Source organism: Bombina bombina, chromosome 6, assembly GCF_027579735.1.
Source record: "Bombina bombina isolate aBomBom1 chromosome 6, aBomBom1.pri, whole genome shotgun sequence".
NCBI lineage: Eukaryota > Metazoa > Chordata > Amphibia > Anura > Bombinatoridae > Bombina > Bombina bombina.
The window spans coordinates 328,256,954-328,275,085 of NC_069504.1; the positions used below are offsets into that span (position 1 = coordinate 328,256,954).

At 35.2% G+C, this 18,132-nt stretch overlaps 1 protein-coding gene across 1 annotated transcript in view; it reads right to left on the reverse strand.

Moving 5' to 3' along the window:
• Positions 1-18,132, reverse strand: part of CFAP54 (cilia and flagella associated protein 54) — a 901,430-nt gene that overhangs the window by 115,278 nt on the left and 768,020 nt on the right. Inside the window, exon 67 of the mRNA XM_053719246.1 lies at positions 2,485-2,583. Coding sequence (XP_053575221.1) covers positions 2,485-2,583 — 99 coding nt within the window. The remainder of the gene's footprint in view (positions 1-2,484; positions 2,584-18,132) is intronic.

Consider the following 18,132-nt stretch of genomic DNA (forward strand, 5'->3'; position numbering starts at 1 on the left):
GCACAATGATAATTTGGGCCCTATGAATAATCTTTTCTTTGGTGAAAGCTATGTTTACTTAACTTAAGAAAGCTCAGCATGTCGTTTTGTACACTTATAACTGTGTGCAAGATCACAGTAAACTAGTGATAACCACATATATATTAACATTTTGGTCGTCCAAAGCCTGAATGTAATGCACAAAAAATGTCTATTTGCAGCTATTACATATTAATATACTTTATATAAGGACATTCTATAATTATATTTCTTGTTCCTCTAGGTAATAACCATAATGATTATCCTTGTGAGCTCTGATAATTTTAGCAACGGCTGCTTTATTTCCTTACTGTGAGCCATGTATTTGACCCTAAAGACTTGTAAGCACTACGCTTTTTGTAGCATAAATTGGAAATAGTTGTATAAATGTATCTTAACAATACTAGTGCTAAACTAAAGAAATACGATTACATGCATGACTTCTTTCTTTTGGCAAAGATTACTTAAAGGGCCATAATACCCAAATGTTTAAACACTTTAGCTGTAAAAAGCTGACTAGAAAATATCACCTGAACATCTCTATGTAAAAAAGAAAGATATTTTACCTCAAAAGTTCCTCAGTAGCCACATCCCATTGTAAAGGATTTCTAAGCAGCTTTTTAGTATGTCTGTCCTGGGACAGCTGAAAGGATGAGCCTCGTGAACTCTCATATTATTTCACCAATCAGGTAAAGGAAGCTTACTATGAAATCTCATGAGAGTTAAGTCAAATCTCATGAGATCACAGTAAGAGTTCATGACCTCAGCACTGCTGATGCTGATTGGCTGCTGCTCATGTCTTCATTTTTTTCTTTTTTTTACCTGCAGCTGAGAGCAGGTGAAGTATAAATTTTTAAACAGAACTTACTCTGCTGAGCTAAGGAGGTAAAATATCTTCCTTTTTTACATAGAGATGCTCAGGTGATATTTTCCTGTCAGCTTTTTACAGTTATACTGCATCAGTTTCAAGTGATTTAGCATATGAGTATTATGTCCCTTTAAGGGCAGCACTAAAATACAGGTGCCATTTTTTTTAAAATTTGTTTTTAAAGAGAAGAGCTGTGGCTTTTTTCTTCATCAAAATACCAGGTGGGACAGAAAAAAAAAATCAGATAGGAAAGCTTTGTGCTGACAAATGCTCCTGTGTCTAATCTTCTATAGTGCTAAATAACTTTTAGATCTTGTGAAAAGCAAAACAGCTTTCACCCTATAATATGTTGTAATTTTCCCAAATCTGATAACAGGACATTATGCAAACCCATAAAAATCTGCCGCGATCATAAACATTCCCAGAGACTCTCTACTGAAACAGATGCTGGAAATGTTGCTTGAAGATTAACGCCTTTAAGCCTAGCTCATTTCTTTCAATAAGCAAAATATTCTGCATTTTGATGGACTGTACAGAAATGTTTGTAATGACTTTTTAGAATTCATTGGTTTTTCAAATAAAAATCTGGATTTGAACACAAAAAATACAGCAGTTTACAATTCATACCATTGCTTTCTGAATAAAAGACACATAAAAGTATTTTATCACCACTGCAAACTGAGCATATGATTTCAAAATAACAGTCCCAAAGCTTCTTTGAGAGTCACTGTGGATCTGTATTTTTTTCACATCTACTTTTTATCTGTTAAAAATACTTCTAATACTGCAGACTGTAAAACCCTTTAAATAAAGTAACAGATTTACTTCTCTAAATATAGTGAAAAATAGTGTGAAGACCAAGTAATGAGATATTGTCAGGTTATATTTATCATCCACAATCCAAACACTTAATGCTTAAATGTTATTTCTCTAATTGCTTCGGGAAGCTTGACAAATAAACTGACCTTTACTTTTCATGCAAGAGACAATCTTGCACTGGCAGATATTTGATGGAACATTTAAGTGAACTACCTATTGGCACTGTGAGCCATAAACTTTACAAAAGTGTTTACTAATAATAAACAAAACACACGGTATGCTTGCGTGCCAACAACCTATTTATGGAAAGACTGGTAGGAAAGGTCTTATATAATGTAGATGAGATAATAGCAATTGACCACATAAAGGCCATCTGAGATAACATTATGTAATATGCATTAAAGGGCCACTAAACCCAAAATATTTCTTTCATGATTCAGATAGAACATACAAATTTAAACAACATCACAATGTACTTCTATTATTTATTTTGCTTCATTTTTTAGATATCCTTATTTGAAGAAAAAGCAATGCACATGGGTGAGCCAATCACATGAGGCTTATATGTGCAGCAACCAATCAGCAGCTACTAAACATATCTAGATATGCTTTTCAGCAAAGAATATCAAGAGAATAAAACAAATTAGATAATAGAAGTAAATTAGAAAGATGTTTAAAACTGCATTCTCTTTCTAAATCATGAAAGAAAAAATGTGGGTTTCATGTCCCTTTAATGTTACAAAAAGTAATGTGATAAGTGCAAAAGATTGAAAATTCACCTGTGTGGCAGCTCTTATTGCAATCCATGCAAGTATACTGTAGCATTCTCTGTCTTTCAGTCTTCTCCCAGTGCCATTTGTATCCTTTACATTGTCCACCTAAACAAGACAAGTAACATCAGAGCCTACAGAATAATATTAGACAATTACTCCAGTTAAATAATAAAAAAAAATGTTAAGTGTTACTGAAAATACAGAAGTGAACATGTGTGAAGCAGATTACATTTGTATATAGTAATGTATTAATGTTAAAAACAGATAAAGTCAGTGTTACGTTTTGATTCAAACACACAAAACACAAGAAACTCAATAGTAAAAGTGGGGGTCACTGCCCTGTAATAGTCTTTGTTGGTTACATCAGTGATTAAATCAAATATGGCATAATCAGATCATCTTGCAACACTTAAAGGGACACTGAACCCAATTTTTTTTCTTTTGTGATTCAGATAGATCATGCAATTTTAAGCAACTTTCTAATTTACTCCTATTATCAATTTTTCTTCGTTCTCTTGTTATCTTTATTTGAAAAAGAAGGCATCTAAGCTTTTTTTTTTGTTTAGCACTCTGGACAGCTCTTTTTTATTGGTGGATAAATTTATCCACCAATCAGCAAGGACAACCCAGGTTTTTCACCAAAAATGGGCCGGCATCTAAACTTACATTCTTGCATTTCAAATAAAGATATCAAGAGAATGAAGAAAAGTTGATAATAGGAGTAAACTAGAAAGTTGCTTAAAATGTCATGCTCTATCTGAATCCCAAAAGAAAACATTTGGGTTCAGTGTCCCTTTAACCGTGGTCTGTACCCTGCTAGCAGCTATGTACTGAAACACAGATACAACTACAGCACAAAATACACCTCCTGCATTAACCATAATCTTCTAACAATCAGTGAATGAAGAATGGTAATACATTATATGTATTTACTATAATAGAATTTACAATCTCAATCATGAGGTCAGAGATTACATGTAAAAACTACTCCAATAAGACTATACCTCTTTAACCAACACAGCTTGATCTATCAACAAGAGATTTAAAAGTCTGAAGCAGAAGGTTTTTTGTGATATCAGATAAGAAATCAATTATGTAAAACATCAAAAAGAGCAGAGGTAGTTTACTGGCTTTAGTGTATTTGTATTATCATGTACTCAAGGCCAAGTGTTTCAGGCTGGCACAAGGGGGCTTAAAATGCTAGTTAAGTAGCTTAAGTCTACTTAGCCTCTCTGCCACATCAAGGATCACAGAATTAAATCATCCTGATTAGATCAGGATAATTGACAAGCCCTGCTCTAGTGCAATAGGTTGCTCTAGATCAGGGGGTACGGCTACACAAGCAATTGCTTGTGTGATTTAGTAGGGGATGCTGCCCGCTCACTGCAATGACGGTTGGAAGAGGTTAAGGTGAGTGAGCCTTGTCCTCCTGGCAATTGATAAATATGGGCCATAGACTTGCAAAAATATAAATCTGTAGAAATGAATACTACAATTGTGCTTGAGTCACTTCAGCAGATGCCCAAAAAGAAGTATCATAAATTATGTCTTAAGGGTCAATTTATCAAGCTCCATACAGAGCTTGATGCCCTGTGATTCCGGCGAGTCTTCAGGCTTGCTGGAAACAGAAGTTATGAAGCAGCCGTCTAAAGATCGCTGCTCCATAACCTGTCCCCCTGCTCTGAGAAATATGAATCGGGTTGATTGACACCCCCTGCTAGCCGCCGATTGCCCGATTTACAAGAACTGCTGGTGCAATGATAAACGCCGACAGCGTATGCTGTCGGCATTTATCGATGTGCGGCGGACATGATACGCTACATCCTATCATGTCCGCTCGCACTATAATAAATTGTACCCTTAATTGGGACTGAACCTCACAATCTTGCTGACAAACAGTAAAACTTATCCAACAGACTGTATGAATTCTGTAGGTTTTAAAAAAGTTTTTACATGTACATTAAGTTTAAACAATTATTACAATAGAGTTTTATAAATCAAAAACAATTAAATTATTACATTCAAACAAAATGGATTTTCAGTGAGACTTAGGGGCTGATTTATGTATGCGCGAGCGGACATCGATACATGCCTACAGCATATGCTGCCGGCATTTATCATTGCACAAGCAGTTCTAGTGAACTGCTTGTGCAATGCTGCCCCCTGCAGATTTGGGGCCAATCGGCCGCTAGCAGGGGTGTCAATCAACCCTATCGTACACAATCAGGCGGATTGCAGACCGCGGCCTCAGAGGACGCGTATGAGTTAAGAGGCAGCGACCTTAAGACTGCGCCTTCTTAACTCCTGTTTCCGGCGAGCCTGAAGGCACGCGGGGAAACAGAGGCATTGGGGCCGATATGGACCCATGCTTTCAGCATGTAGAATTTAAAAAAATGTTTCTAATTTACTTCTATTGTTAAATTTACTTTGTTCCATTGGTATTCATGGTTGAAAAGCAGGTAGGTAAGGTCAGGAGCATGCATTTATCTGGAGCACTATATGGCAGCAGTTTTACAAGAATGCTTTTAACAATGCAATTCAATTTGCAAACACTGCTGCCACAATGTATTTCACAAAAGCATTCTTGCAAAACTTCTGCTGTATAATCCTCCAGACACATGAGGATTGTATTTTCTTCAACAAATTATACTATGAGAACGAATAAAACTTACTAATAGAAATACATTTTAAACATTTGTATAATTACTTTCCACAGTTGTGAAATTTTTAGGTTCCATGTAAAGAAGAACTCTGTATTAGAGTGAAAAATGCATAGGTATTTTCTAATATTTCTGCTTAGTGACTATGTGGACATATAAATACAACATTATATCTTAAGGTTAACTCACTAATAGATAGTCCAATCTTTTATTCCAGGTTGCTATAAATTCAGCTATGCTGTAATACTGATGTGGAAAAATAAAAATAATATACCTGGATGTGACTGAAATGGTCATTAAAGTTACAGTCAATAATATTACATAGCTATTAAAGTCTATAAAGCATACAAATCAAAATAAAATATTTGAGATCTGATATATATAAAAATAATACTCTGCATACACCTCTGTCAAATTTCTTTGAGATTTTTGTGCGCATCAGGTTGAGCTTGAATTACAAGTTGAAAGTAAACAGTTTTTACTCTTGCGCGAAGTCAATAGAGCAAAAAGGTGGAAAAAACCCCAAATGTTCAATTTTATATTTGAAATTTAGGTTTAAAGGGATAGAAAGATCACCCTACTTGTGCATAAACCCAATTGCATATTCTCAAGTGCGCTGACCCAATATGAAATATGCATATTTCACATTCCAATATTCTTTACATAGCAGAATATGTTCTATTTATTCATAAATAAATATTTCTACATAAATCTGATGGTATTTTGGTACAATATATATTTCTACCTATATATATATATATATATATATATATATATATATATATATATATATATATATATATATATATATATATATATGACTTCAAAATTAGTAAGGAAAAAGGGGAATACCACAGTATAGCTATATGAGAAACTGTGTAAAGATGGGGGATTTCAGCACTCAGTAGAACTCCATTATACTCAATTAGGTGTTTGACTGAAAACAATCAAGAGACAGACACGCGGATGCACATAAGCTCAGGTAGCACGACAAATTTATTTACAAAGTAACAATCATACTGAAAAGACATTTGCAAATTGTTAAGGTACTAGAGAAAATATTACTACCACTGCAGTGGAATATTCATCAATCGTAATATATTACTAAAACAGCAATTTAATAGCAACATTATATGGATCCTGTAAATCAAAAAGAATTATAAGTATTAGCCATACGGATTTACTTATGATCATATATACGACCTGTTTAAAAGTCCTCCTTATGGTGAACAAATAGGAAGAAACCATAAGTTCGTAAAGAATCCGTTTCTGCCTGGGCCCAGGTTCCAGATAAAAAGAAACTTGTTAAAGGGAAATTTTTCCAGGGCTCATTCTTTGCTTTTAACCATGATCTTTTGGATAGGACTTGTATGCTAGAACTCCGAGGTAAGAACGTCCTCTCTAGCTAGCATAGAAATACAATACTTTGTTGCAGAATGCCGTTGTTACTTGTGACCCAAAACAAATGCAGCTTTATAGGAAACTGCGGTAGGTAGCGGTCCGAGTGTCTGAATCAATACACTCCTCCAGACTTCTGTGATTTTGTAACAGTCCGGGTATCTGTGTTAGTGCTCACCTCCGGATCCACCTTGTGTCCGAAATTGAAAACTACAGTCACTAGTTCGGGTATGAATGATGAAGTTGCGTGCAGGGGCGGGACAAGTACTTCCGACATCAAGCTACTTACTGTCTCCACTTCAAAGTCATATCACCTTTGCTTGTAGGGATATTGACTGCATCGGATAGCAAGTATTTGCCTTCATAGGAATCGTCCGAACTTAGGTACACTGTAGGTAGGTGTCTGTCTGTCGACGCACGTTTCGCCCCACAATGCTCAGCGAAAGCTAGGGCCTCATCAGGTCTACCTGACACCTGTGTCTCCTACCTATTATTGGATTCTTTTCAAGGAGGTGTGTTTAATCTCAGTAAATAAACATTTACGATTGGTTTTAAACAAACAAGCCTCCAGAGAGACTGACCAATTATTAGGAGAATGAAGTTTGATACAAATGCATCTTAAACCTGCCGCGAATACACAGAACTCATGTGCTCCGCTATATAAATATCGCCATCTTTTATAACACTAGGTTAGACAGAGAGAAAAAGAAAACTTAAATAGAGCAGTTATAATTAATGGAAGGTATTAGTTTTTATCTGATATGAAATGTTTATTGATTTAAAAGATTTTTTCCAGCAAGAAAAACATTTCAGTTTGGTTATTCTTAGTTCCGATAATTAGCCCAAAAATGAAGCATATTTTATTCTTTCATTTAGACCATCAGGAGTCATTGTTTTTAATGTATATGTCCACCTGGCTTCTTTTCTAAGTAGGCACTTATCCTCATCTCCTCCTCTTCCAATTGTAATCCCTATATCAATTGCTATAAATTTTAAGGATACAGTGCTACTGTTATGTACCTCTTTAAAGTGGCGAGCTACACTTGTATCCCTTTCATAGAGAATGTAATCCCTGTGCTCCTGCACTCTGTCCTTGAACATTCTTTTCGTTTTTCCAACACAGAACAGAGGGCAGGAGCACTGTAAGAGATAGACAACCCCTACTGTATTGCAATTTGCAAAATGTCTTATTTCAAAATTCTTACCTGTATGAGTACAGAATGTTTTGCTTTTTAAGATATATGGACAGTAAACACAGTGTCCACAAGGATAAGTGCCTTTAACCTGTTGATGTTTATTTAACCAGGTGGTTTCAGTCTGTGATCTAACAAATCTACTTTTGACTAATTTGTCTTTGAGATTTGGTGATTTTTGTAGCTGTCATCAGTGGGTATTGTCCTACCCTATCTGCTATTTTTTCATCTAAAGTTAGAATATGCCATTTCTGTGCCAATATGAATCTAATATTATGCCACTGGCAATTATAAGTTGTAATAAACCTTAAGTTATTTTCAACTTTTTTCTCTTTTTTCGAATATAGGAGGTCATCCCTATTCATTTTCCTTACTTTATTAAGGGTATGTCTAATCAACTTTCGTGAATATCCCCTTTCTATGAATCTTTGGCACATCTGATCAGCATGGTGGTCGAATTTTGTCCTAGAAGAACAATTTCTCCTCAGTCTCAGTAGTTGACTGAAGGGTATACCTTTTTTCAAAGGTTCTGGATGACTACTGGATGATTCCAGGATACTATTCGTTGCTGTACTTTTTCGGTAATTCTCAGTAGGGATTTTATTACCTTCTTTTTTAATCACTATATCTAGGAACGGCAGTTCTTTGGTGCTTAAGGCATACGTTAGAAATATGTTGCGATTGTTTTTATTTAAGTTAGAGACAAATTCATGAAGACAGGCCAGGGGGCCATCCCATAGCATGAGTATGTCATCCACATACCTAATCCACATGGAAACTTGGGAGTCAAACACCTCACCATATTTTTCAAATATGTCCAACTCCCATGCTCCCAAATGGAGACATGCATATGTCTGTAATGTCCCCTTTAATTCAGCCCCACCTTCTTTTGCTTTATAAGTGCACTTCCTGCTATCCTCTTTGCTTGATTATTTTGTTTGGCACAGGTTAAAGGATACACTCCTCCACTCCAGCTGACAGATATTGAGCCTCAAGCCTTTTTACCTATTAGGCTACTTGTTGCCTTCATCGCTATCCTGAACAAAGTACCTGACTCTTTTGTTACACATTTTGCTGTTCAGCTCCTCTCCGTTCTCAGCTACAGAACACTTCCTGTTTCCAGCGGATTGTCTTTGTACAGCCGGATCTACACGCTGTTCCACGCTCACACCTTCTAGTAGCTTTCACGGACACTGCTACTGCTCCCTTCTCATCGTGTTAACATACACCAACCACCGGATTCTTTCTGCTACAGCTGCTAGTACTTGCAAGTATATCTCAATCTGTATTGAACTGCTAATTGTTATTTGTCTGCCATTCCTTGCTTGCAATACTTTGCTTATCTATTGGATAACCTGTTTTCTATCATTTGCTGCTTAAATCTCCAGTCTGCATTCTATCCATATCTTATGCTTTGCAACAATCAAAGTACTAAGAACATATCAGCCGTATCTTTTTGCATAGTGTCATTTATACTTATATCAGCAGTTATCCTAACCTCTACCTGCTGTATTACTTTGTAAACACTAGACATGTGCACCGCTAAAAAATTCGGTTCGTTTTCGGTTCGGATCGATTCGGACTTTTAGAATTTCGTTTCGGATCGAATCTGATTCGGCAAAATTTGAATAAATTCGTTTCGGATTTATTCGGATCCGAATAAATTCGTTTCGGATTTATTCGGATTCGGCTGAATTCGGTTCTATTCCGTTCCGAAATTCGGTATGTTTTTACTACACTAACACCCATTTAGTACACTAAGTCACTAACACCCATAAACTACCTATGAACCACTAAACCGAGGCCCCCCCACATCGCAAACCCTATAATAACATTATTTAACCCCTAATCTGCCGATCGGATATCGCCGCCGCCTACATTATAGCTATTAACCCCTAATCTGCTGTCCCTAACACCGCCGACCCCTACATTATAGTTATTAACCCCTAATCTGCCTCCCCCAACGTCGCCGCAATCTAACTATAAGTATTAACCCCTAATCTGCCGACCCGATATCGCCGCCGCCTACATTATAGCTATTAACCCCTAATCTGCTGTCCCTAACACCGCCGACCCCTACATTATAGTTATTAACCCCTAATCTGCCTCCCCCAACGTCGCCGCAATCTAACTACAAGTATTAACCCCTAATCTGCCGACCCGATATCGCCGCCGCCTACATTATAGCTATTAACCCCTAATCTGCTGTCCCTAACACGGCCGACCCCTACATTATAGTTATTAACCCCTAATCTGCCTCCCCCCAACGTCGCCGCAATCTAACTACAAGTATTAACCCCTAATCTGCCGACCGCAAATCGCCGCCACTATAATAAATGTATTAACCCCTAAACCGCCGCACTCCCCGCCTCGCAAACACTATAATACATTTTATTAACCCCTAATCTGCCCTCCCTAACATCGCCGCCACCTACCTACAATTATTAACCCCTAATCTCCCGCCCCCAACGTCGCTGCTACTATAATAAGGTTATTAACCCCTAAACCGCCGCACTCCCACCTCGCAAACACTATAATACATTTTATTAACCCCTAATCTGCCCTCCCTAACATCGCCGCCACCTACCTACAATTATTAACCCCTAATCTCCCGCCCCCAACGTCGCTGCTACTATAATAAGGTTATTAACCCCTAAACCGCCGCACTCCCACCTCGCAAACACTATAATACATTTTATTAACCCCTAATCTGCCCTCCCTAACATCGCCGCCACCTACCTACAATTATTAACCCCTAATCTCCCGCCCCCATCGTCGCCGCTACTATAATAAGGTTATTAACCCCTAAACCTAAGTCTAACCCTAACCCTAACACCCCCTAACTTAAATATAATTTAAATAAAACGAAATAAGTTTACTATAGTTAAATAAATGAATCCTATTTAAAACTAAATACTTACCTGTAAAATAAACCCTAAGATAGCTGCAATATAACTAATAGTTACATTGTAGCTATCTTAGCATTTATATTTATTTTACAGGCAACTTTGTATTTATTTTAACTAGGTACAATAGTTATTAAATAGTTAATAACTATTTAATAACTACCTAGCTAAAATAAATACAAATTTACCTGTAAAATAAATCCTAACCTAAGTTACACTAACACCTAACACTACACTATCATTAAATTAACTAAATAAATGAATCATATTTAAAACAAAATACTTACCTGTAAAATAAACCCTAATATAGCTGCAATATAACTAATAGTTACATTGTAGCTATTTTAGCATTTATATTTATTTTACAGGCAACTTTGTATTTATTTTAACTAGGTACAAAAGCTATTAAATAGTTATTGACTAATTAATAGCTACCTAGTTAAAATAATTACAAAATTACCTGTAAAATAAATCCTAACCTAAGTTACAATTAAACCTAATTAACTACAAGTACCTACAATTATCTACAATTAAATAAACTAAAGTACAAAACCCCCCCACTAAATTACAAAAAAAAACAAACACTAAATTACAAAAAATAAAAAAATATTACAAGAATTTTAAACTAATTACACCTAATCTAAGCCCCCTAATAAAATAACAAAGCCCCCCAAAATAAAAAAAATGCCCTACCCTATACTAAATTACAAAAGTTAACAGCTATATTACCTTACCAGCCCTGAACAGGGCCCTTTGCGGGGCATGCCCCAAAGAAAACAGCTCTTTTGCCTGTAAAAAAAAAAACACAATCCCCCCCCCACATTACAACCCACCACCCACATACCCCTACTCTAACCCAAACCCCCCTTAAATAAACCTAACACTACCCCCCTGAAGATCTCCCTACCTTGAGTCGTGTTCACCCAGCCGGGCCGAAGTCTTCATCCGATGGGGCAGAAGAGGACATCCAGACCGGCAGAAGTCTTCATCCAAGCGGGGCAAGAAGAGGTCTTCCATCCATCATACAAGTACCAAAATACAAACAAACACTAAATTACAAAAAATAATAAAATATTACAATAATTTTAAACTAATTACACCTAATCTAAGCCCCCTACTAGCTATTAATATAGCTTCAATATAACTAATAGTTACATTGTAGCTATTTTAGGATTTATATTTATTTTACAGGCAACTTTGTATTTATTTTAACTAGGTACAATAGCTATTAAATAGTTAATAACTATTTAATAACTACCTAGCTAAAATAAATACAAATTTACCTGTAAAATAAATCATAACCTAAGTTACAATTACACCTAACACTACACTATCATTAAATTAACTAAATAAATGAATCCTATATAAAACTAAAGACTTACCTGTAAAATAAACCCTAATATAGCTGCAATATAACTAATAGTTACATTGTAGCTATTTTAGCATTTATATTTATTGTACAGGCAACTTTGTATTTATTTTAACTAGGTACAATAGCTATTAAATAGATATTTACTGTTTAATAGCTACCTAGTTAAAATAATTACAAAATTACCTGTAAAATAAATCCTAACCTAAGTTACAATTAAACCTAACACTACACTATCATTAAATAAATTAACTACAAGTACCTACAATTAAATACAATTAAAAAACTAAACTAAAGTACAACCCCCCCCCCACTAAATTACAAAAACTAAAAAATATTACAAGAATTTTAAACTAATTACACCTAATCTAAGCCCCCTAATAAAATAACAAAGCCCCCCAAAATAAAAAAAATGCCCTACCTTATACTAAATTACAAAAGTTAACAGCTCTATTACCTTACCAGCCCTGAACAGGGCCTTTTGCGGGGCATGCCCCAAAGAAAACAGCTCTTTTGCCTGTAAAAAAAAACACAACCCCCCCCCCCACATTACAACCCACCACCCACATACCCCTACTCTAACCCAAACCCCCCTTAAATAAACCTAACACTACCCCCCTGAAGATCTCCCTACCTTGAGTCGTGTTCACCCAGCCGGGCCGAAGTCTTCATCCGATGGGGCAGAAGAGGACATCCAGACTGGCAGAAGTCTTCATCCAAGCGGGGCAAGAAGAGATCTTCCATCCATCAGAAAAGTACAAAAAAACAAACAAACACTAAATTAGCAAAAATAATAAAATATTGCAATAATTTTAAACTAATTACACCTAATCTAAGCCCCCTACTAGCTATTAATATAGCTACAATATAACTAATAGTTACATTGTAGCTATTTTAGGATTTATATTTATTTTACAGGCAACTTTGTATTTATTTTAACTAGGTACAATAGCTATTAAATAGTTAATAACTACCTAGCTAAAATAAATACAAATTTACCTGTAAAATAAACCCTAACCTAAGTTACAATTACACCTAACACTACACTGTCATTAAATTAACTAAATAAATTAATCCTATATAAAACTAAATACTTACCTGTAAAATAAACTCTAATATAGCTACAATATAACTAATAGTTACATTGTAGCTATTTTAGCATTTATATTTATTTTACAGGCAACTTTGTATTTATTTTAACTAGGTACAAAAGCTATTAAATAGTTATTGACTAATTAATAGCTACCTAGTTAAAATAATTACAAAATTACCTGTAAAATAAATCCTAACCTAAGTTACTATTAAACCTAACTCTACACTATCATTAAATAAATTAACTACAAGTACCTACAATTAAATACAATGAAATAAACTAAACTAAAGTACAAAAAAAACAAACACTAAATTACAAAAAATAAAAAAAATTACAAGAATTTTAAACTAATTACACCTAATCTAAGCCCCCTAATAAAATAACAAAGCCCCCCAAAATAAAAAAATGCCCTACCCTATACTAAATTACAAAAGTAATCAGCTCTATTACCTTACCAGCCCTGAACAGGGCCTTTTGCGGGGGCATGCCCCATAGAAAACAGCTCTTTTGCCTGTAAAAAAAAACACAATACCCCCCCCCCCACATTACAACCCACCACCCACATACCCCTACTCTAACCCAAACCCCCCTTAAATAAACCTAACACTACCCCCCTGAAGATCTCTCTACCGTGTCTTCACCCAGCGGGCCGAAGTCTTCATCCGATCGGGCAGAAGAGGACATCCAGACCGGCAGAAGTCTTCATCCAAGCGGGGCAAGAAGAGGTCTTCCATCCATCAGAAGTCTTGATCCAGGCGGCATCTTCTCTGTTCATCCATCCGGAGCGGAGCGGCAGCATCCTGAAGACATCCCACGCAGAGCATCCTCTTCTTTCTTGATCCGACGACTAGGTGACTGTACCTTTAAGTGACGTCATCCAAGATGGCGTCCCTTGAATTCCGATTGGCTGATAGGATTCTATCAGCCAATCGGAATTAAGGTATGAAAAATCTGATTGGCTGATTCAATCAGCCAATCAGATTCAAGTTCAATCCGATTGGCTGATCCAATCAGCCAATCAGATTGAGCTCGCATTCTATTGGCTGATCGGAACAGCCAATAGAATGCGAGGTCAATCTGATTGGCTGATTCCATCAGCCAATCGGATTGAACTTGAATCTGATTGGCTGATTAAATCAGCCAATCAGATTTTTCCTACCTTAATTCCGATTGGCTGATAGAATCCTATCAGCCAATCGGAATTCAAGGGACGCCATCTTGGATGACGTCACTTAAAGGTACAGTCACCTAGTCGTCGGATCAAGAAAGAAGAGGATGCTCTGCGTGGGATGTCTTCAGGATGCTGCCGCTCCGCTCCGGATGGATGAACAGAGAAGATGCCGCCTGGATCAAGACTTCTGATGGATGGAAGACCTCTTCTTGCCCCGCTTGGATGAAGACTTCTGCCGGTCTGGATGTCCTCTTCTGCCCGAACGGATGAAGACTTCGGCCCGCTGGGTGAAGACACGGTAGAGAGATCTTCAGGGGGGTAGTGTTAGGTTTATTTAAGGGGGGTTTGGGTTAGAGTAGGGGTATGTGGGTGGTGGGTTGTAATGTGGGGGGGGGGTATTGTGTTTTTTTTTACAGGCAAAAGAGCTGTTTTCTATGGGGCATGCCCCGCAAAAGGCCCTGTTCAGGGCTGGTAAGGTAATAGAGCTGATTACTTTTGTAATTTAGTATAGGGTAGGGCATTTTTTTATTTTGGGGGGCTTTGTTATTTTATTAGGGGGCTTAGATTAGGTGTAATTAGTTTAAAATTCTTGTAATTTTTTTTATTTTTTGTAATTTAGTGTTTGTTTTTTTTGTACTTTAGTTTAGTTTATTTCATTGTATTTAATTGTAGGTACTTGTAGTTAATTTATTTAATGATAGTGTAGAGTTAGGTTTAATAGTAACTTAGGTTAGGATTTATTTTACAGGTAATTTTGTAATTATTTTAACTAGGTAGCTATTAAACAGTAAATATCTATTTAATAGCTATTGTACCTAGTTAAAATAAATACAAAGTTGCCTGTAAAATAAATATAAATGCTAAAATAGCTACAATATAACCATTAGTTATATTGTAGCTATATTAGGGTTTATTTTACAGGTAAGTATTTAGTTTTATATAGGATTAATTTATTTAGTTAATTTAATGATAGTGTAGTGTTAGGTGTAATTGTAACTTAGGTTAGGGTTTATTTTACAGGTAAATTTGTATTTATTTTAGCTAGGTAGTTATTAACTATTTAATAGCTAATGTACCTAGTTAAAATAAATACAAAGTTGCCTGTAAAATAAATATAAATCCTAAAATAGCTACAATGTAACTATTAGTTATATTGTAGCTATATTAATAGCTAGTAGGGGGCTTAGATTAGGTGTAATTAGTTTAAAATTATTGTAATATTTTATTATTTTTGCTAATTTAGTGTTTGTTTGTTTTTTTGTACTTTTCTGATGGATGGAAGACCTCTTCTTGCCCCGCTTGGATGAAGACTTCTGCCAGTCTGGATGTCCTCTTCTGCCCCATCGGATGAAGACTTCGGCCCGGCTGGGTGAACACGACTCAAGGTAGGGAGATCTTCAGGGGGGTAGTGTTAGGTTTATTTAAGGGGGGTTTGGGTTAGAGTAGGGGTATGTGGGTGGTGGGTTGTAATGTGGGGGGAGGGATTGTGTTTTTTTTTTACAGGCAAAAGAGCTGTTTTCTTTGGGGCATGCCCCGCAAAGGGCCCTGTTCAGGGCTGGTAAGGTAATAGAGCTGTTAACTTTTGTAATTTAGTATAGGTTAGGGCATTTTTTTTATTTTGGGGGGCTTTGTTATTTTATTAGGGGGCTTAGATTAGGTGTAATTAGTTTAAAATTCTTGTAATATTTTTTTATTTTTTGTAATTTAGTGGGGGGGGGGGTTTGTACTTTAGTTTAGTTTTTTTAATTGCATTTAATTGTAGGTACTTGTAGTTAATTTATTTAATGATAGTGTAGTGTTAGGTTTAATTGTAACTTAGGTTAGGATTTATTTTACAGGTAATTTTGTAATTATTTTAACTAGGTAGCTATTAAATAGTCAATATCTATTTAATAGCTATTGAACCTAGTTAAAATGAATACAAAGTTGCCTGTACAATAAATATAAATGCTAAAATAGCTACAATGTAACTATTAGTTATATTGCAGCTATATTAGGGTTTATTTTACAGGTAAGTCTTTAGTTTTATATAGGATTCATTTATTTAGTTAATTTAATGACAGTGTAGTGTTAGGTGTAATTGTAACTTAGGTTATGATTTATTTTACAGGTAAATTTGTATTTATTTTAGCTAGGTAGTTATTAAATAGTTATTAACTATTTAATAACTATTGTACCTAGTTAAAATAAATACAAAGTTGCCTGTAAAATACATATAAATCCTAAAATAGCTACAATGTAACTATTAGTTATATTGAAGCTATATTAATAGCTAGTAGGGGGCTTAGATTAGGTGTAATTAGTTTAAAATTATTGTAATATTTTATTATTTTTTGTAATTTAGTGTTTGTTTGTATTTTGGTACTTGTATGATGGATGGAAGACCTCTTCTTGCCCCACTTGGATGAAGACTTCTGCCGGTCTGGATGTCCTCTTCTGCCCCATCGGATGAAGACTTCGGCCTGGCTGGGTGAACACGACTCAAGGTAGGGAGATCTTCAGGGGGGTAGTGTTAGGTTTATTTAAGGGGGGTTTGGGTTAGAGTAGGGGTATGTGGGTGGTGGGTTGTAATGTGGGGGGGGGATTGTGTGTTTTTTTTACAGGCAAAAGAGCTGTTTTCTTTGGGGCATGCCCCGCAAAGGGCCCTGTTCAGGGCTGGTAAGGTAATAGAGCTGTTAACTTTTGTAATTTAGTATAGGGTAGGGCATTTTTTTTATTTTGGGGGGCTTTGTTATTTTATTAGGGGGCTTAGATTAGGTGTAATTAGTTTAAAATTCTTGTAATATTTTTTTATTTTTTGTAATTTAGTGTTTGTTTTTTTTTGTAATTTAGTGGGGGGGTTTTGTACTTTAGTTTATTTAATTGTAGATAATTGTAGGTACTTGTAGTTAATTAGGTTTAATTGTAACTTAGGTTAGGATTTATTTTACAGGTAATTTTGTAATTATTTTAACTAGGTAGCTATTAATTAGTCAATAACTATGTAATAGCTATTGTACCTAGTTAAAATAAATACAAAGTTGTCTGTAAAATAAATATAAATGCTAAAATAGCTACAATGTAACTATTAGTTATATTGCAGCTATATTAGGGTTTATTTTACAGGTAAGTATTTTGTTTTAAATAGGATTCATTTATTTAGTTAATTTAATGATAGTGTAGTGTTAGGTGTTAGTGTAACTTAGGTTAGGATTTATTTTACAGGTAAATTTGTATTTATTTTAGCTAGGTAGTTATTAAATAGTTATTAACTATTTAATAACTATTGTACCTAGTTAAAATAAATACAAAGTTGCCTGTAAAATAAATATAAATGCTAAGATAGCTACAATGTAACTATTAGTTATATTGCAGCTATATTAGGGTTTATTTTACAGGTAAGTATTTTGTTTTAAATAGGATTCATTTATTTAGTTAATTTAATGATAGTGTAGTGTTAGGTGTTAGTGTAACTTAGGTTAGGATTTATTTTACAGGTAAATTTGTATTTATTTTAGCTAGGTAGTTATTAAATAGTTATTAACTATTTAATAACTATTGTACCTAGTTAAAATAAATACAAAGTTGCCTGTAAAATAAATATAAATGCTAAGATAGCTACAATGTAACTATTAGTTATATTGCAGCTATCTTAGGGTTTATTTTACAGGTAAGTCTTTAGTTTTAAATAGGATTCATTTATTTAACTATAGTAAACTTATTTCGTTTTATTTAAATTATATTTAAGTTAGGGGGTGTTAGGGTTAGGGTTAGACTTAGGTTTAGGGGTTAATAACCTTATTATAGTAGCGGCGACGATGGGGGCGGGAGATTAGGGGTTAATAATTGTAGGTAGGTGGCGGCGATGTTAGGGAGGGCAGATTA